General features: G+C 41.6%; 1 protein-coding gene across 1 annotated transcript; it reads left to right on the plus strand.

Annotated features, from left to right (window-relative positions):
- Nucleotides 1-16,208: 16,208 nt before the first annotated feature.
- LOC134215350 (chymotrypsin-2-like) lies at nt 16,209-20,031 on the plus strand. The gene is made up of 4 exons (XM_062694562.1): nt 16,209-16,537; nt 18,862-18,957; nt 19,427-19,724; nt 19,791-20,031. The coding sequence occupies exons 1-4, from the start codon at nt 16,311-16,313 to the stop codon at nt 19,950-19,952; spliced, it is 783 nt and encodes a 260-aa protein (XP_062550546.1). The 5' UTR covers nt 16,209-16,310; the 3' UTR covers nt 19,953-20,031.
- The last annotated feature ends 948 nt before the right edge of the window (nt 20,032-20,979 follow it).

Genomic DNA, 20,979 nt, shown 5'->3' on the forward strand with positions numbered 1-20,979 from the left:
CGAACGTTAGCTGACGTATTTGTGGCCTACCTAGTATTGTAGGCAACACTTTTCTTCAGAAAGATTCTCGGTCCGCTTCTTTTAACGACCACGCTACATGTTCGTAAAGGACGGGTTGAATCAGAGATTTATCCAGAGCAAGTTTCGTTTCCGGCTGCATATTGCGGGACCTTGGCTAGTTACGTAAGCCGTAGATGGTCCTATTTGCAGCAGCAATATGGGTTTTCACTTCACGGGAAACGTCATTTGTCACAAGGTAAACGAAATTTTCAACAATTCCTAAAACTTCTCCATCAAGCACTACCTCAGCACTAACACCACTAGGTCTACCTCTGTTTCTACCCGCAACCATGCACTTTGTCTTGGTAAAGTTAATGGTTAAGGCTGTGCTCACAGTCTCCTTCTTCAGTGAGGCAAAAGCCTGCAGACCAGATCTCCTAGTCGCACCCTCAACTCAAGTGCAATGTTGAACAGTAAATCCGAAAACGAATAAGTAACCCTGCCTCAATCCATCTCAGGCTACACCGTTTGCCATTCGAATACATGTTCATCAACCTAATTAGTTTCGCTGGAAACCATGTCCGGACATCATCTGCCACAGCCCATTTCTTTTCACTGAATCGTACGTTGTTTTGAAACAATGAAGATGGTGCAAGCAAAAAATTTATCAACGATCATCCGCCGGTTAAACATCTGATCCGTCGTTGATCGACTCTCACAACAACATGTCTGTTATATATCGATGAAGGAGTCCTAAAGTGGCTCAGTATGTTAATCATGTACGCCGAGTTCAGAAGGGTGATCCCTCTGTAATTGTCACAATCTAGTATTTGTATTATCACACTCTAGTAACTATTTGTATTGTCACGTTCTAGTATGTTATCTTACATATCGGGCAAATTTGGCCATCCAACTAGCCGGTGGGCAGATAGTTCTTCGTCCTTCCATACTTTTTGAATAATATGGTGGATCGATTGATGCACTTCACGCAGGAAAAAACTTGAACAATTGAAACGACTATTTCGCATGTTGCATCTAACCACGTGGACATTGATTTTTAATCTTCAAAGTTGTTGTTTCAACGCTGCATCTCTACTTTATATAATTGAACATTATTGTTGTCTAAGTAGCATACTTGTTCGATTGGTTCAGCGGCTGCCCCATTCCTCTGCCCAAGCATTAAAATCTGCTGCTATGACGTTCACTAGGTCGGACGATAGCCTATGGATCATCTGGTTGAACTGTTCTAATGGCCACCTTGGTGGGGCATTATACAATTGGGTTGGAAGGGAACATCAGGGCATTATTGAAGCTAATGGAATTGGAGTGCCTACCTGACTATTAGGGAAATAATATTTACTATATTGAGTAATTCTCGCTGGAACCAGGCCGCCTTTGGCACATATCTTTTGATTTCAAATTTTCCATCGCTAAGAAAATAATTTTGAGCTTTTCAGTGGAATGTCTTCACTTGTCATAAGACAAGTTTGTACCTTCCCATTTAATTCTGCCACTTGATTGTAACTTGACAGATACGTATTTCGACCTCAACAGTAAGGTCGTCTTCAGTGTCTCGTACTTGACTTTTTGTTTGACCTTCATATACTTTATCACACTGTGAACAATTAATTTGATAAACCCCTGCCTTATTTAACATTTCTACTCTATCCTTTGTGGAGTCCAACAATGTCTTCAGTTGATTGCTTCTGCTGTAGAATACTAAATCGATGCCGAATTTCCTTAATCAATGGAGTAGCTGGTGGGTGATGTGTTGATCATAATTTTCTTATTAGTTGCTTCCCAATAAACATTGGAAACGCATAAGGCGCTTATTCAACAAAAAATAGTCTTCTTCTTCTTGAAAACTAGCTTTTTTCAGCTTAGGTCGTTTGTTGGGTAGCTGAATTTGACTGTTATGAGACCAATCATTTTTATTATTAACTAACAGACCCGACGAACTTCGTTTCGTCTAAAATTGATTTATTCTTTGATTAGTTCTCGAGTTATGCAGAAATTTCTGGTTCATTTGTATGGAAGCCCCCCTTTCCAAAGAGGGAAGGGGTCTCGAACCATCTTAAGAACCTTCCCCTTTAACCTGCTGGATATCACATTAGTATGCAAAGTCATTTTAATTCAGACGCTTTGCTACACTCCATGTCGTTGCAATTATATTTTCAGATATATCGCTGCTTTTCACATGTTTTCCCCTGAGCATTATGCGAGCACCACTCGCCCTCATTACGTTCATTAAAAAAATTGCAACACCAAGTTGCACTGAGCACTTTATGCGAGCACCACTCGCGCTCATTACAAAAATAGCGACACTGAGCACTTTATTCGAGCACCACTCGCGCTCATTACAAAAATAGCGACACTGAGCACTTTATGCGAGCACCACTCGCGCTCATTTGAAAAAATAGCAACACTGAGTTGCTCTGAGCACTTTATGCGAGAACCACTCGCGCTCATTACAAAAATAGCGACACTGAGCACTTTATGCGAGCACCACTCGCGCTCATTACAAAAATAGCGACACTGAGCACTTTATGCGAGCACCACTCGCGCTCATTTAAAACAAATAGCAAAACTGAGTTATACTGAGCACTTTATGCGAGCACCACTCGCGCTCATTACAAAGAAAAGCAAAACTGAGTTGCACTGAGCACTTTATGCGAGCACCACTCGCGCTCATAACTAAAATTAGCAACCCATTTTTTTTTAGGCTGTATTTATTTTTATTAATATTCCACTGATATTTGCTGATATCTTAGTCTAGGAAAAGTTTTGACTCAGCGGTCGTGATGTCGAGTCGAAATATGGGTCTGAAAATACCATAAAGTGAATAAGGGTATGTTCACAAGTTAATCAAACCAAAAAGCAAAGCATGGCAAGCGTATGAACATTGCAAGCGCCCTTCGCACGTCAATGCCAGCAGAGCCAAACTGAAAGGCAATTGTAAAGCTCTGACGTATATATTTTCACATATATGTACTCACCATTTATGTATTCTGAAATATACCTATTTCTTCATAACGATACCTCCCCTGATAATGATAGTGTTTTTTTTTCGAACACTTAACTTTCACTTTTTTTTATCACCCGCGTAGTACAAACGAAGAATGGTACACGATACAATTTGTCCTTGAGCACTCCCGCTTATTTGAAACCAGATTCTATTTTAATGATTTTAATCTGGCAGGATCGCCAAATGTGGAGTTTTTTCCGTTAATATACAAGCGAGAGAAAAGAAAACCTTTTACCAAGAAAACCTTTTACCTTCGATGGTGCAGCACGTGTGACTGACATCCACGTGCAACGACTGCTTCGATTATTGTTTATTCGATTATTGGTATCAGGCCTACTTCGATGGTTTCAAAGCCATTAAATATTTACTTATATAGTAAACGGCAAGTGCTATTTCACTGCCACACTCTCTCCTTGTATCCGTTGATCTTCGCTGTTTCCATGATATGTTGTAGCTCCCTCGTTTTTCCTTCTTCGCTCACGGGGACCGTCTGCATCATGTGAATCATGTGATGAAAAGCTGCAATTTTGTGCTGATACGAATGATTTGATGTGTATGGGATGAACTTCATGGTGTTGGTGGGCTTGGATTTGAGCTAATGTTGGATTTGTTCCCTTGATAAGTAGATCCAAGAAAGGTAATTTACCTTCCTTTTCCTCCTCGTGGGTGAATTTGACGTCTTTATGCACGTTGTTTATCGCTTCTAAAATCCTGGGTAAATCTTTCTGGTTGATAATGCTGAAAATGTCGTTTTTCACTATGAGCGCACCGCTCAATCCAAATTCTGAGTATACCATCTGAAAGCTGAGAAAAAAAATACTTAATACTAGGGATCCTACATTCAGAGATATGCGAAAGCAGCCATCTTGAGCCAATCGAGCATTGAGAACTGTCAAAATCTGAGCCAAATGAACATCGTTATTGTTGCAGATCGAAAGGTATTGCGATTTTGGTGAAATAGATTTTATGAAAAGTTTTATCGAATAAACTATTTGTTTTGCTTTCGTAAGTAAAAGTAGTCTACTTGATGCCTTATATCGTGTTCATTCGTAATGCTCTTTAATTTTAGCGAAAATGCACTGCTAGAGGATAGACAAAGTAATCAAAAAGTGTCTTCGAATGTAAAGTCATGTGCAAGCCTAAACATTTTCCACTGCCACAAGTGCTGGCAGCGTTTGTTTACGAAAGTAACAGCGTTGCTAAATCGTCTGGAAAAGTATTCGCACATCTCTTAATATAGGATCCCTACTTAATACTAAAGACACACAGGTGGTACAAGCACCGTGATATACCACGATTATGTACCCTATACTATGGTTTTCACGTTGTACCAGCATGGTACAAGATGACACACCTGTGGCACAACTTGTACCATGGTACGAATACAACCAGTGTGTCATTAGTATAAGATACAGTCGAGAAACTAGGTGTGCACTGACAATTACCCGATAAAAAAATATTTTCTGGAAAGAGTTTTACGTGTATTGCGCAATATCAATATGTATTATATGTTTGTATGCAACAAAGCATCATTTTGCAATCGTTGTTTTTTCTTTGAGTTTAGTAAAGTAAAGAACATTCATTTTAAGTAAAAAAAATGTGGCCATCTTCGTTTAAGACGCCATCTTGGTTACTAGCAGTTTAGCGTTTTTTTATTTTCGAAATTACGATATGAGTTAAACTAGTTTTAAATACATTATAATTAAGTTGTTTCAAATGAAATTAAATATAATAAAATCGTTTTTTGATACCTAAAATTTATACCTATTCATGTTTTAAATCTAAGGTTGTGAAATTTTATCTCAGAACTCTTCGAATATTTTTAGATATGATTATGTACACGTTTTGTGGCAAAAAATAATGGTAGTTTTTAGTCCCTTTCATGGTTTGAACATTTTCCACTCGAAGTTGCAGTTTAGTCAACGATGTATAGTAATCGAGCTGTTCCACGTAACTGAAAGACAATGTTTGTCCTTGTTGCTCTCCAGCCCATGCATAGAATGAGGAAGCATCTGTTACCAGCTTGTCTCTATTTGGCGTTAAGCTGTATTTGTACGAAGCACGTTTAAGTGTTCCCGCCACTCCATCACATGGACATTTTCCGTGAGAACTGGCGTGAAAATTCCATTCTACATCCATTTGAAAATCTTTCTTCATGAATGTGATGTTGGTGAAATCATATTTGTTCTTGTACTGATTCCCAGCTCCACCGAACACGTGGGTCTTTATTATCTGCGTAAGATTGACCTTCATGAAGTCCCTTCGAAACCCGCAGAGGGTTACGGCAAGGTGATGGTCTTTCGTGTCTGCTATTCAACATCGCTTTGGAAGGGGTAATACGAAGAGCAGGGATTAAGACGTATAGTGCAATTTTCAATAAGTCCGTCCAACTATTTGGTTTCGCCGACAGCATAGATATTATGGCACGTTACTTTGAAAAGATGGAGGCAACCTACATCAGGCTGAAGAGGGAAGCTTAACGGATCGGACTAGTCATCAACACGTCGAAGACGAAGTACATGAGAAGACAATGTGAGCCACCCACCGCGAGTTTGCATAGGTGGTGACGAAATCGAGGTAGTAGAAGAATAGTGGCTGGAAATCGTACGTACTTTGGACTCCGCAAGACGCTCCGATCGAATAGAGTTCGCCGCCGTACCAAACTGACAATCTACAAAACGCTCATTAGACCGGTAGTCCTCTATAGACACGAGACCTGGACGATGCTCGTGGAGGACTAACGCGCACTTGGAGTTTTCGAAAGGAAAGTGCTGCGTACCATCTATGGTGGGGTGCAGATGGCGGACGGTACGTGGAGGAGGCGATTGAACGACTGCGGTGGGCCGGGCACGTAGCCAGAATGTCGGACAGTAACCCGGTGAAAATGGTTCTCGACAACGATCCGACGGGCACAAGAAGGCGAGATGCGCAGCGGGCAAGGTGGATCGATCAGGTGGAAGATGACTTGCGGACCCTCCGTAGACGTGTAGCCATGGACCGAGCCGAATGGAGAAGACTCTTATATACCACACAGGCCACTTCGGGCTTAGTCTGAATAAATAAAATAATGATCTTCGTGAACTCAAATAGATTAGCAAAACAGCAGTGCACCAAAACATAGTTATGCTCAAGAACTGGCGAAATAATAATTAATGTTTTATGATGTAACTAACCTTGGACGTACCAGAATGGCAAATCTGGCCCAGAGCGTGTAGTGCCGAGCTTCGGACGCTAGCGGTCCACCGATATGCTGCTTGGTTAATGGTTCCAAGAATACTCCACGGCCGAGTTCACGTAGGCGGATGTGGGTGCACTAATGTCCAGCCAAAAGGGGTCCTATTACTTACTTACTTATGGATCCTATACACCTCCGGTGGTGCAAAGGGCCGACTTGAAAGATCTCCATCCTGAACGTTGCCCAGCTATCGCTATAACCTGTTGCCAGGTTAGATTTCTGTCGACTTCTTTTATTTCTTTATTGAGGCTTCACCACCACGAGCCTCGTTTCTGTGAACTAAACAAGTCGGATTGACTGTGGTACCCTATTGCTATTTATTCAAACTTATCAAACAATGTATTCGTAGTTCAAATAATTCACAACGTTTTATTCCGTAGGCCTACATACTGCACGCTTAAAATCAATAACACAGAGATGTGTTTGCATCACACAAAACGGACCTAATGCGGAACATCCCCTAGATGAGCGACAGTTATACAGGCACAAAAATGCCTCGTACGGTCGTGATAACGGTCCTTTTCAACATGTAAACGTTTGTACAGATTCCTTGTTTCATGAGGAACCAAATACTGTTGAAAATATTGAAATCCAAGCTTCAATAAAACCACACGAGCTATTTTTGTGGCTGTGTAACTATATCGCTCATCTAGGGGATGTTCCGCATTAGGTCCGTTTTGTGTGATGCAAACACATCTCTGTGTTATTGATTTTAAGCGTGTGTGATTACAAAAACTCTCTCTCTCCCTCTATTTGCTTCTGACTCTCTTCTTTCACGTGCACGCTTAAAATGACTTACATATTTTTGTGTTCCGTTCACACAAAACGGGCCTCTCCTGGAACAACTCATATTATGAGTAACTACGATGTTACTCATTTTTGTGTAACCGATGGCCGATGATTTTCGGTGAGTTCATTTTACACAGCGAGAGAGCAGTCGGAAATCGAACCTAACCTCAATTGTTAATGTTAAAGTAAGCCAACTTTTCCTTTCCATACTTATTCGGAGGCTTCTCCAATCGTTTCGATTAACAAAACAATGTGCGATGATTGTATTCGCACTTTTTTTGTTTCGCCATCAAAACAAAATGAAAAACCTCCGAAAAAGTACGATTCCTTGCAGCACATTCTGCACACGTTCGCCATCATAGCGACCCGAAGGGATTTTGACAGTCCGAGGCAAACTCACTTACACATATCATGCACATGTGAGACAGTACACAGCGACTGCTCGTGTTTCACACAAAATTTTCACTCATAGTGAGAGTTGTACAAGGCGTCGCCGTGATGTGTGAAAGCTATTCATGCGATGTGTACTTGACTTTAAGCGTGTGCTTTTGTGCGGTGTGGGCATTCACATTCAACCGGATCGGCTAATCGAGAAGTAGCCTCTCACGGGCCATGCACACGCTTAAAATCAATAACACAGAGATGTGTTTGCATCACACAAACGGACCTAATGCGGAACATCCCCTAGATGAGCGATAGTTACACAGCCACAAAAATAGCTCGTGTGGTTTTATTGAAGCTTGGATTTCAATATTTTCAACAGTATTTGGTTCCTCATGAAACAAGGAATCTGTACAAACGTTAACATGTTGAAAAGAACCGTTATCACGACCGTACGAGTGGTTAAATGCCATGTGGTTACAGGATGGTGGAGAATGTGATGTCTGTCTCATCGAACCGATGCCGGTCTCTTACACCGCGCCCGCGGTGCGCCGTCTGTTGCGCCTCGCCACCGAAATGTGGGCTTTACTTTGCTGCTGCGCTCTCGGTCGTCACCGACAGCGGGAAAACGTTTGCTCACAGACAAACAGACATAACACTCGTCAAATTTCCATCGTTCACTGATTTACTGGTCAATTCAAATAATCATTAGTTGGCCAATCGGTCACTAGTGGCGCGCGCATCGGATGTGCTCTAGTTTGACATTTGCTCACTACCGCCATCTGGTTCGTGATTTGCCCAACTAACTGAAATCAACAGATGTCGCTAGTGTTTAAATGACGATGAATTTGATGAGTGAATGTTCAATGTGTTATGTCTGTTTGTCTGTGGTTTGCTATTGCTGCTGACTTACTTGCTTTTGCCTTCGCCCTGCCTGGGCGCGAAATTAACGGACGCGGCCCTTTCCGGTAAAGTGGACCGCCGGGAAACTTTGAAGCTACAAGGTGGGGTCAGGAGTAGTCGCTGGCTAAAACCTGTGAGATGACGGGTCTCCGGCACACTTGCCACAACTCTGGGAAAGAAACTTGTTTCCCACGCTATTACCATCACACTAAGAACCACGTGATTTACCTGTTTTACGCTCCACACTCGCACGCTTCCTACTGCTAGCACGTTTGATTGATCGCACGATAGTGAGATCGACTTACTTTTTAGCTATGAGAGAGAAGTTTTAACTGGAATTAGTAAGTTCAAGGGGCCTCCATGTCACTATTGTTCTACCTTCCAAATCACCTCACGACGCGAAACTAAATCGAACAACTCTTGCCTGTTCCACAATCCAGATCAAAGTTTTGAGTCACAGTCAAGAATCCTCAGATTAAATGTAAGATTGTCCTAATTCTTAGCCTTCGGTTTTGACCTCACGAAGTCGCTAGATCGCATTTCCCCTCCTAACGATCGAAGTGCAGGAAGCAATTATTCCATTCGGATTGCAGTCCACTTCGGCTGCTGATTTTCCCGAAAATTGTCAACCGTCATTGTTGGGATTTTCCCCAGGTGGATGGTCACTAGCCGACTCCGTGACGTAATCACGCGCGCTCGCGTTGAACTGTTGGTCTAGAACAGGGCTGCCCAACGTACGGCCCGCGGGCAGGATGCGGCCCTCGGCTCCATTTTTTGTGGCCCGCGGCGCGTAAGAAAAATAAACTCAGATTCGGCCCGCCAGTTTTTCTAGCTGGCTCGGGAAGCTCTTTTTTATTACCGTGGTGCATCCAAATCCGTACACCTAAGCACTTAATTGTATTAAATAGGCTCTAGAAAATAGGAATCGAACTCAAATAGAAGGTTCGTCATTGATACGTGTGCCCGTGGGCCTCAATTTTTTATGTGCTCCGCTGTATTGCATTGAAACACAAAAAATATGATAAAATTATCAATAAAATTAATACGTTCTGATTCGGAATCCGTCCACCGTGGACGGATTTCCAATCATAGGATAATAATCCGTACAGATATTTGCTAACTAAATATTTAGTTTAAAGCACACCAATTGACTAGACTATCACTGTAAATAGTTCAATGCGCATTTCGAGAGGCGATCCCTTTGATATTTATTCTGCTGTCAGTTTTGGTACAATTATACCCAGCACACGACAAGATGGCGTCTGAAACTCGTTTTGTGGGTGGCGATTTGTTTTTCAATTTTGATATTATAATTTTAGAGCATATTTTCTATTTCAACGGTCAGAAAGCTTACTGTCAAGTATAAGATCAGGATAAGATAAATTATTTATAAATGTATTTTCTTAAGCCCCCTTTAATCTAGTAATATCTCACAAAGTGGACGGAATTCGGTGCTGTACGGATTTCGGTCCCACACGGTATTCATTATTTAATACGTAAGTTTCAAATTAAATCTTGAAACGTTTCCAATAAAGATTGGCATGAGTAGTTTACGTTCACGTTGAAAAAAGGAAGACCGGTTTGCTCAATTTGTTCAGAAAGTTTTGCTATATTGAAAGAATAAAATCTGAATCCAAGCATTCTATAAAATATGATATTTGAGAAGGCTCAGGTACGAAACGAAATTTGGTAGAACTTCAAAGGTAGGGCGCTCAATCAATTTAAATTTACATTCATTGATTTAAATCATTGGTACAATGGATTATAGAAACAATAACTCTCTTCACTCAAGAAAATACGAAGTCAGAAAATGCAGTACGGGCCAGTTTTGCTGTTTAGTAGGATTTTGGCAAAACGAACAAAAATTTTCCAGAACCGAGAGCTTATTAAGGAAAGCATTTCGGTTCTGGTTTACTTAGAAATAGCCTCCTTCAGAAGCATTAGTTTGCGCAGAACACGGTGAAGAGTTGAAGGCCTCGCAGAAGATTTGAAAGCTACGTTACGTGATATTCTCTCGCAAACGATGAAAATACTGACGTGAAAAACGTGGCATAGAGGTGAGCCAGCCAGCCATTTTTGAATGGCAGGGAAATTGGCAGCTTCGAACCCTATGCAGGGAACAACTAACGGGAAACCCTGACGACTGATAAGACCTGTGCGAAGGAACTATTTTTCTCCTTGGAAAACTTAAGTGACCTTGCGATTGATGCAGCACCAGCAATCTATGACAGGAAATAAAAATGGCGTTATGACAATTCAAAGCATAGAAAAGCAATCACAAAGATATGTCGATATTCCCTACCATATTGCATATTCACCAATAGAATCGATATGCGAAAACGATCAATATTCCTCAAGTAATGACGTTTGTTTATGAAGACAATCAACTTTATCAACGTTAGGGATCTCAACCACCACCAATTATAATTGACAGAAATGACGAATACGAAGACTTCCTGCATTATTGCGAAGTTCATTAACTACGCCTTGGTACTATGCTTGAGAGATTTTTTTTCAAAAGGAACATGGAACTATTTTTACAAGATAAAGGAAAACCACTACTCGAGCTGAATGATCCTTCGCTTGGCTTTTCTAGCAGATATCGCCAAACATCTCAATGACTTGAACATAAAGCACTTTGGCACAGTGGGTTGCTGAAATCTGGTACATTTCTCTCATCCCGTTGAAAACAGTTCATGCAAATATGCTGGTAAAGTAACGAATTTCCCATTTTATCAACACCGTTTACCGATTTGAATAATTTACCTTTAAATGTTTCAAATGGATTCCTCATGCAACGATCGAGTTTAGTTTTTTTAAATGATGAAAAAAAAAACACTAATCATTTTGAAAATTTTAAAAAAGTTATGTACCGAATATTTTCAGGCCCGCCAGCAAGTGTGAATTCTAAAAATTGGCCCCTGGCTTGGTAAGGTTGGGCAGCCCTGGTCTAGAACGTTCTTTGCTTCGCGAGCGCGAGAGAATTTGGAAGCTAGAAGAGCTTTTTGTTTTTTTTTTCTGGAAACGCGGTACAATGAAATGCTAGGAAATTTCAAATTTGGTACTATTTACAAAAACTATTAATAAAACTACTTTCTATATTTAAATCAAGTTCATATTCAATTATACTAAATATTTACAAAACTGTAATGGACTGAATGGCCGTTACAGTACACCTGGTGTTGAGTAGCGGAACTATCCCATGCTGCTGATATCGGCACAGTGGGTGTTGATTGGGTCAAGTTTCAATGGATCAATAATTTTCAAGGCACATACAACAAAAAACGAATACAAAACCACGAAAATCTCAACAATCTTGGACAGATCAACACACCACTGGTTACAATGAAGAAGCTCTCCTTCGATTAATCTAATAAATCACGAATGGATGAATTGTAACCATCTGTCTTGTAAAAGTAATAATACTAATATATTGGGGTCCTTCTCAGCCGTATTCGACGCACGCGATTGCAGATGAGCTCAGCTGAATAATATTCTTCTGGTCGGTTTTTGGAGCTATTGTGAACGCATTAGCTTTGTTCTTGTGCACTTGCTGGCTTGGATTTGTTTTTGCGAAGGTGCCAAACACGCCACGGTACGATATGAGTGAAATATTTAATACTGTGCAATACTGCTTTCCTGCAAATTCTCCGCGCCCGTTGTGGAGTGATATTGCTAGTTTCGTAAAGCAACTGAAGGGCGACGTGTTGAACATCGAAACCGTGTATAAAGTGACTGAAACCGGAGCGTATGTATTCAGTACAGCACGAAGGAGGCAATGACGAAGTCACTTGCAAAAAGCGCGGAAACCAAACTTTTCATATACAGTGACGGAAAATCGGTGGATGTGTGTATGACGATGGCTGGTCAAAATGTACACTATGTCCGGGTGTTTGATCTCCATCCGGAAATCAACAATGAAGAACTTTCTTTGACTCTTCAACGATACGGAAAGGTGGACCGAATTGTACACGAGAAGTTTCCTGCAAATCTGGGACTAGATCATGTATGCACGGGTGTGAGAGGTGTGTACATTGACCATAAAGAGGACATTTCCCCGACGAATGTAGTTTGTAATCAAAAGAGAAAGATATTTTATAACGGACTAAAAAATAAATGTTTTGCATGCCAATCAGAAGGACACCGGAAGAATTTCTGTCCAGAGAGACTAAATCGGAATCAGCAAAAACCGTCATACGCCGGAATAGTAAGGGAAATGTGTTGGAATATCAGGTAGTGTGCGACGCTTCGCTGTAGATCGAAGATGGTAAGAAGCAGGCGCCGGATAGTTGTAGTTGCTCTTGGGTAGATTAAGGAATATTGTTATCGATGTATTGTATATATCTGTTGTGGAAATAAAGAGAGCTGCAACTGCTGGAAAAAGTATCAGTCAGTAGCCTGCCATGGAGTGAGAGGGGAACTCTAGTATTGTTATTCTTCGTGAGAGGGTTCCCTTGTCTGCCCAACAGGTTATGGGCCCAGGAACTATTCCCGTTCTCCATCTTAGTGGAATGTTATGGCCGTCGACGTTATCGCAGTGGGATCATGGATCGGCCGCATAAGTCGGACGGAATCCATCAGGAGGTTGGAATGTTCAGTAGGATGCTGGCAGGTCAGCAGGAGTCCAGGAGGAGATTTGGATCGTAACATTCAGGTTGCTGGTCGGCAAAGCAACGAGAGGCGCTGTGCAAGCAAACGTCGGAGTGGAGGCCATTTGTACGGGCAACGGATTTGGACCAGGAGGAACTCTGGACGGGAGGCTCGGTGTTAGAAGGAGCCAGGAGAGTAGCGATGCGTGCCACACTAAGGAAGAGTGTTGGAATATCATGTAGTGTGCAACGCTTCGCTGTAGATCGTAGATGGTTAGGAAGCAGACGCCAGTTGGTAGTAGTTGTTCTTGGGTAGATTAAGGAATATTGTTATGGATGTATTGTATATACCTATTGTTGAATAAAGAGAACTGTAGCTGAATCAGTCAGTAGCTTGCCGTGGAGTAAGAGGGAACTCTAGTTGTTATTCTTTGTGAGGGGTTCCCTTCCTATGGTCAACAGGTTATGGGCGTTATGGGCCCACCCATTCAACATTTTAGTCGGGTCACTTGTACGGGCGCATGTGCTAGAGAGGTTGCGGTACAAACTTCGGAGTGAGGGCCATTTATACGGGAAATTGGACCAGGAATTTCGGCGAGGAGGAGCTCAGGACTAGAGGCTCAGTGTTAGGAGGAGCCAGGAGAGTTGCGAGGCGTGCACACTAAGGAGGAGTGTTGGAATATCAGGTAGTGTGCGACGCTTCGCTGTAGATCGGAGACTAGCGGCGAGCCTGCGTCGGGCCAATTTCGCCAAATCAGGATCGCTTCCCAAGGAAAAGCTCTTGTAAGAGTGCCAAAAAAGTTTGTTTTTATTCTTATGTTTTATACTGTATTTTTACTTGTTATGATAGAATATCGGCTCCGTCAAGTTTTCATATAAAGCGTCTGAGTCTATTAAAAAAAAGATGAGCGGCTACAAAGCAAGATCATGCTAAGGGTGGCTGGGTTCGATTTCTGGTCCGGTCTAGGAAATTTTCGGGTCGGAAATTTTCTCGACTTCCCTGGGCATAAAGGTATCATTGTGTTAGCCTCAATGGAGTAATGCACACGTATACGTGTACAAGACTACATTTGATGCTGGGTACCTTGCGTGGACGCGGCGTGCACGCAGCTTGAAAAAAAGCACTTCGTCGGAATCGACCCTTATTCCTTCACGTTTATTACTTCTATCTCAGTTGTTAACCAATTGACGCGCCTTTCTTCAAGAGAGTCTCATTTTCCCGTGGGTTTCGAGTAAGCGTCTCTGCTTACAGGTCCACCACCCCCATTTTTGCCCCTTCATACAACAATATCTTCTTCTTCTTATTGGCATTACATCCCCACGCTGGGACAGAGCCGCCTCGCAGCTTAGTGTTCATTAAGCACTTCCACGGTTATTAACTGCGAGCCAAGTTACCCTTTTTGCATCCGTATATCATGAGACTAACACGATGATACTTTTATGCCCAGGGAAGTCGAGACAATTTCCAATTCGAAAATTGCCTAGACCGGCACCGGGAATCGAACCCAGCCACCCTTAGCATGGTCTTGCTTTGTAGCCGCGCGTCTTACCGCACGGTTAAGGAGGGCCCCTTACAACAATATGTTGAATTCAAAATGATATTGAAATTTGACATTACTGTAAGTGTAACCACATGCAGAGCAAAACTCCAGCTAGGATGGTGGCTAACTACATACATACACATTAGAGTGGGGCGCAGTTGTATGGAAAAACGCAAACTTCGTCCGATCAAGTGAGATCAAGGTTTTTCGGAATCGTTTTGGGACCCCAATCAACTGTGCAAAATGTGGGCTCGATTGGTTGCAACCTCGCATGCCGCATCGCGTTTTAAATTTACATGGAGATTAGTATGGGAAAACGTACTTTTTTGCATTTTTGCTCTTTGCGGCTTCAATTAAGCATCAATCACGTGACTCAATACGTTAGCATATAGTCTGGAAGATGCCAAAAGACTTTGCCGAAGAAGGTACGTAGCTGGAAGGTCTACGAAAAATGTTATTACGTTTCGAAAATTGATTGTTCAAACCATATGCAAGAAATCAATGTTTCTGCCAGCACTACCGGCTATGGTTATCGGAAGGCAAACCCCATCTTCCTTCTTGTTGGGATTTTTACTTTGTAAACTCATTCCAAATAACTTCCATTCCCTATAAGATCAATAATTTTGAAATAACACTCAGTTAAAAAAAGTTCCAATTGGTCTACGTAGTACGGCAGTGCTGGCAGAATAAACGATTTTTTGCATATGGTTTGAACACTTTATGTTCGAAGCGTTATAACTTTTTTCGTGGACGTTCCAGCAACGTACTTTATTCAGCAATGTTTTTCGGCATCCATTGGGTTATACTTTAACGCAATGTGCCACTTGGTTTACGACGAACTGAAACCTCTAGTAGTAGAAATGCAAAAATATACGTTCTCCCATACTAATTTCCATACAAACTTCAAACGCGATGCGGAAAGCGAGGAAGCAGCCAATCGGTCCCAAATTCTGCACAGTTGTTCAGGACCCAGAATGGCTTCGAAAAACCATTGATTTGAAAAAATGACCATGACGCCCCACTCTAATACACATCACATATGCTGCTGAACAGTTTTCAAAATCGCTACCTATCATTTCTCATGGAAGCCCATTTTTGCCTAAAAAACACTTATGGAGATATTCAGACATCGTGAAAACTTGAATTCTCGTAATAACTTGGTATATTAACTTATATGACCATGCAAACATGCAAGTGACTTCAACGCCGTTAAAGTGATGAACCCTTTCCTACGTTGTGATCAATAATCCCGGAATTAAACCAGTCGATTTTAAAGGTCGAGGACTACAAATGCAACACATGAGCATCGCGAAAACAAATTTACTGTCGAGCAGTGTTATTCATTACCATGAGACATGGAGTGCAGCGAGCAACCTATATGGGCTTAATACTCAATGATAGCAGTGATATGTCTGTTCGTCTGTGGTTATAGTGAGAAAGGAATTCAAAAATATTTGAACGTATTTACAATGGGAAGCATACTGTAACAATAAAACGTTAAGTACATATGGGAAGTATAGTCCTAGAAATGCTATAAGCTAGGAAGATAAACAGTTCTGCGACGTAACGCTTATTTAAACAACGTTAAATAGGCTATTCATGTGAAGCTTAAATTTTATCTACTTCGATTGAATGGGTTTGTTGTACTATTTCCCCATTAAAGAAATGACTTTCAAGTTGTCGGGCATTAAATGGGACTTCAAGTGGCGCACTGCAGGAGCACTTTCATTGATTATAAGTTACACGCGTTGTCCATAAACAGATCCATTCGTCAATGTGACTAGTACGGGTAAGCAGTGCAAGTCTGAAGGAAAAATCAAGAAATATTCGGATATAAGTGTTACAGAATGGATCCCCGGTGTCTGCTTTTAACAGCTACAGTTTTCTTGTGGTTAATAACTGGAGGTAGTGCTGCATCGGTAGACCCGAAATCCATACGAATCGTCGGAGGCGAAGAAGCGAAAGATGGGGCAGCCCCTTATCAAATTTCCCTTCAGTCAACCTCGGGGCACAATTGTGGAGGTGCGATTATCGCTGATCGGTGGGTTCTGACTGCTGCCCATTGTGTTGTCGGGTGAGTTTATTAAAACCTTCAAGTTTACTATGACAGTGTTAATTTTCATTGGAATATCATGTGTACGAAGTAGGCATGACAAACAAGTATAGGTTAATATGAAATTCGCAAAAGAAAAATCATCCAAGTGCGAATTAATGGATTTAATTAGGTACTTCGATGTCATACAATTCTAAACGGTTAATCCCTCACACTATTATGGGTTCCTGAGGATCAATCTATTTAAACATTAATAATTGTTTGAGGTTAGCACTAATTTTGGATCTGCAACTTGTACATATTCTTCTTCCTCTTCTTCTTCTTCTTCTTCTTATTGGCATTACATCCCCACGTTGGGACAGAGCCGCCTCGCAGCTTAGTGTTCGTTAAGCACTTCCACAGTTATTAACTGCGAGGGTTCTAAGCCAAGTTACCATTTTTGCATTCGTATATCATGAGGCTAACACGATGATACTTTTATGCCCAGGGAAGTCGAGACAATTTCCAATTCGAAAATTGCCTAGACCGGCACCGGGAATCGAACCCAGCCACCCTCAGCACCCTTGCTTCGTAGCCGAGCGTCTTACCTCAAGGCTAAGGAGGGCCCTTAACTTGTACATATTTGCTTCATTGGCATGGTTATTTTTCGGATCAACAAAAATCAATTCAATTTGTGAGCATAAGAATTACGGTGGGTGATTTCTAGCAGTTACTACTATATTATTGCGGGATCACAAAAATCAACAGATGATACCCAAATTAAGTAAAAAACCTATTATTTCGGTAAAGTGTCGTCTAGATAACGTAAACCTACACGGGATTTAATGATTGATGTTAAAATTTAACGTTATTCCTAATGTAGACCTTTGTGGACTACATGCTCGAGTGGTTAGTGTCGATAGGCATTCAATCGCATTATGCTGCGGAGTGTGGGTTCGATTCCCACCAGTCGAAAAATATTTCGTTAGTTTCAATTTTCACCAATGTCAATAGACTTTTGGATCTTTGTCTGGTGCAAGTCTTCCTTCAAAGAGCAAAATGTGCGCTAGAAGCATTGAGAAATTGAACTAAGAGGCTTCCGAGTCCTTTGAAGGCGGTTTTTGAGCCATTTAAAATGAAGCTTCCGTTGCATCTTGAAAGAACGCTTCTGAGCCTCTTGATAGTATGCTTCCAAGCCTATTGAAAGAAGAATTCTGAGCTTCTTGAAGCGAGGCTTCCGAGCCTCTTGAAAGAAGGCTTTCGAACCACTTGAAAGTAGACTTCCGAGACTCTTGAAAGCAGACTTACGAACCTCTTGAAAGAAGGCAAGCTAACCATTTGAAAGAAGGCTTCCGAGCCTCTTGAAAGAAGGCTTCCGAGCATCTTGAAAGGAGGTTTTTGAGTCTCTAGAAAAGGAGGCTTTTGAGCCTCTAGAAAAGAAGGCTTTTGAGCTTCTTGAAAGGAGGCTTCCGAGCCTCTTGAAAGAAGGCTTCCAAGCCTCTTGGAAGAAGGCTTCCAAGCCTCTTGCAAGAAGGCTTCCGAGCCTCTTGAAAGGATCCTTCTAAGCCTCTTGGAAAGAAGCGTTGAGGCCTCTTGAAAGGAGGCGTTGAGGCCTCTTGAAAGGAGGCTTTTGAGCCTCTTGAAAAGAGGCTTTCGAGTCTATAGAAAGGCTCTTGAAAGGAGGCTTCCGAGCCTCTTGAAAGGTGCCTTTTGAGCCTCTTGAAAGGAGGCTTCCGAATCTCTTGAGAGGAGGCTTCCGAGCCTCTTGAGAGGAGGCTTCCGAGCCTCTTGAGAGGAGGCTATCGAGCTTCTCTAAAGGAGGCTTCCGGACCTCTTGAGAGGAGGCTTCCGAGCCGCTTGAAAGGAGGCTTCCGAACCTCTTGAAAGGAGGCTTCCGAACCTCTTGAAAGGAAGGAGGCTTCCGAACTTCTTGAAAAGCCTCTTGAAAGGAAGCCTTCGAGCTGCTTGGAAGAAGGCTTCCGAGAGGCGTAAAAGGATGCTTCTAATCCTAATCCTGGTTGTGGAAGGCAGGATTCAATTGGGATTTATTGGTCGCATTACATATTATGTACAATATAATATTTTGAAATAGTAAATACACAATCATCAAAATTTTATCAATAAATTTTGATTGAAATTGTAATATGTCCGCCATTACGCATTTTTGTCCGGGGTACCCCCTAGGGCCAACGAAGGTACCCCCAGGGGTACATGTACCCCAGGTTGAGAACCGCTGCTCTAAATGTAGAAATGTTCTCAGATTTTTTTTAACAGTCATTGCTCATATGATATCTTTAAATAAACATTGTAGCATGTCTTTTAAGTTAACGCTTAAATAAGACGACTCATTTTATTGTCACTTTCAGGCGTAGCCCAGCGGACATCAAAATTCTAGTTGGTACTAACAATCTCAAGGAAGGTGGCGAGCGCCTCGACGTTGATTTCATCGTATATCACAGTCGGTAAGTTCAAATAGATTATTTGCTTCTAGTATTTCCGATCAGTGAGATCTTTCACAGACGCTCAGACGTAACACTAAATACTTTCTCATTACAACTCAACGGTCGATTTGAATCTAAGATGAAACACGTCACAGCCTTATTTTAAAACTATACTCCGCACTATTCCAGTCCAGACCCACAAATCTCAAATAAAGTGCCGGATAACTGCCAGCATGAACTGACAATATGTACTGTGTAAAATATGTTTTTTATTGTTGATACACCACGATAAAAGGGCTAAATTGTCAATTGTTGCGACCATTTTTCAATATTATTTTCCTTAGTGCCTTTTTTGTCAATGTTGCTTGTACACTATTGTAGCAGAGTAACTTAGGGATATATTATCCGGAAAAATGTTACAACTGTTACGTCTGATAGTCTGCGGATTTATTATACACGCTGGTTATTTGATTAATTGACACATTTGCAGCTACAACAAACCATCCTATCACAACGATATAGCCCTAGTGCGGTTAGCAGCCAAATTGAACTTTAGTGACCATATAAAGCCGATTGAGTATTCAGAAAAATATGTTCCAGACAATGCCACGATTACCTTGACTGGATGGGGTCGGCTCTCGGCTGGTGGAACCGCTCCCAACAAGCTACAAACGATCACTTTGCTTAACGTGGATCACGATCGTTGTAAGCAGTTGCATGGTGGGGACGAAAGTGTGGACATTGGACATTTATGCACCTTTACTAAAAAGGGAGAAGGAGCGTGCAATGTAAAATCTACAATTATACTAATTCCAGAGCAGGGTTTATTGTTAACGATGCTTTCAAATTCACAGGGCGATTCAGGTGGACCACTGACCTGGGAAGGTAAACTAGTGGCGCTCGTGAACTGGGGTATTCCTTGTGGACGGGGATACCCGGACGCACATGCCAGAGTGTCGTATTACCATGACTGGATTCGAACAAATGTGGCGAATAACAACGTAACCAATAACTGATAAGGTGAAACTTGATGAAGAATAAAAGAGTGTATGGTTTAATAACCATTTAGTCAGTGTTATTAACCATTTGTTATTAGGTGATGTGTTTTATGTGATTTACATTTTCTTAATGTCTGCTTTTAGTTGGACGACCTGATTTACCCACTCTTTAAGCAAGGGCACTTACTGGAGTGTGCCAATTACCGCACGCTTAAAGTCAAGTACACATCGCATGAATAGCTTTCACACATCACGGCGACGCCTTGGCCAACTCTCACTATGAGTGAAAATTTTGTGTGAAACATAAGCAGTCGCTGTGTACTGTCTCACATGTGCATGATATGTGTAAGTGAGTTTGCCTCGAACTGTCAAAGTCCCTTCGGGTCGCTATGATGGCGAACGAGTGCAGAATGTGCTGCAAGAAATCGTACTTTTTCGGAGGTTTTTCATTTTGTTTTGATGACGAAACAAAAAAAAAGGGCGAATACAATCATCGCACATTGTTTTGTTGATCGAAACGATTGGAGAAGCCTCCGAATAAGTATGGAAAAGTTGGCTTACTTTAACATTAACAATTGAGGTTAGGTTCGATTTCCGACTGCTCTCTCGCTGTGTAAAATGAACTCACCGAAAATCATCGGCCATCAGTTTACACAAAAAATGAGTAACATCGTAGTTACTCATAATATGAGTTGTTCCAGGAGAGACCCGTTTTGTGTGAACGGAACACAAAAATATGTAAGTCATTTTAAGCGTGTACTTGGGTGCTCTTTCTAACACTCCCTGACACTCTCTCTGACGCAACATATTAGTCTTACTTGGATGCTCACCACTAACCAAGTTCAATGCGGTGCGCACCCGCTGCGACACTTTTACCTCGACATGTGCAAACCTCTCATTCACTTCCCCGCGCTCAGCCTGTTTTCGCTCTAACTAACCAATCACAAGTTAGTGCACGCTTAAAATGACTTACATATTTTTGTGTTCCGTTCACACAAAACGGGTCTCTCCTGGAACAACTCATATTATGAGTAACTACGATGTT

This window comes from Armigeres subalbatus, chromosome 2, assembly GCF_024139115.2.
Source record: "Armigeres subalbatus isolate Guangzhou_Male chromosome 2, GZ_Asu_2, whole genome shotgun sequence".
Lineage (NCBI taxonomy): Eukaryota > Metazoa > Arthropoda > Insecta > Diptera > Culicidae > Armigeres > Armigeres subalbatus.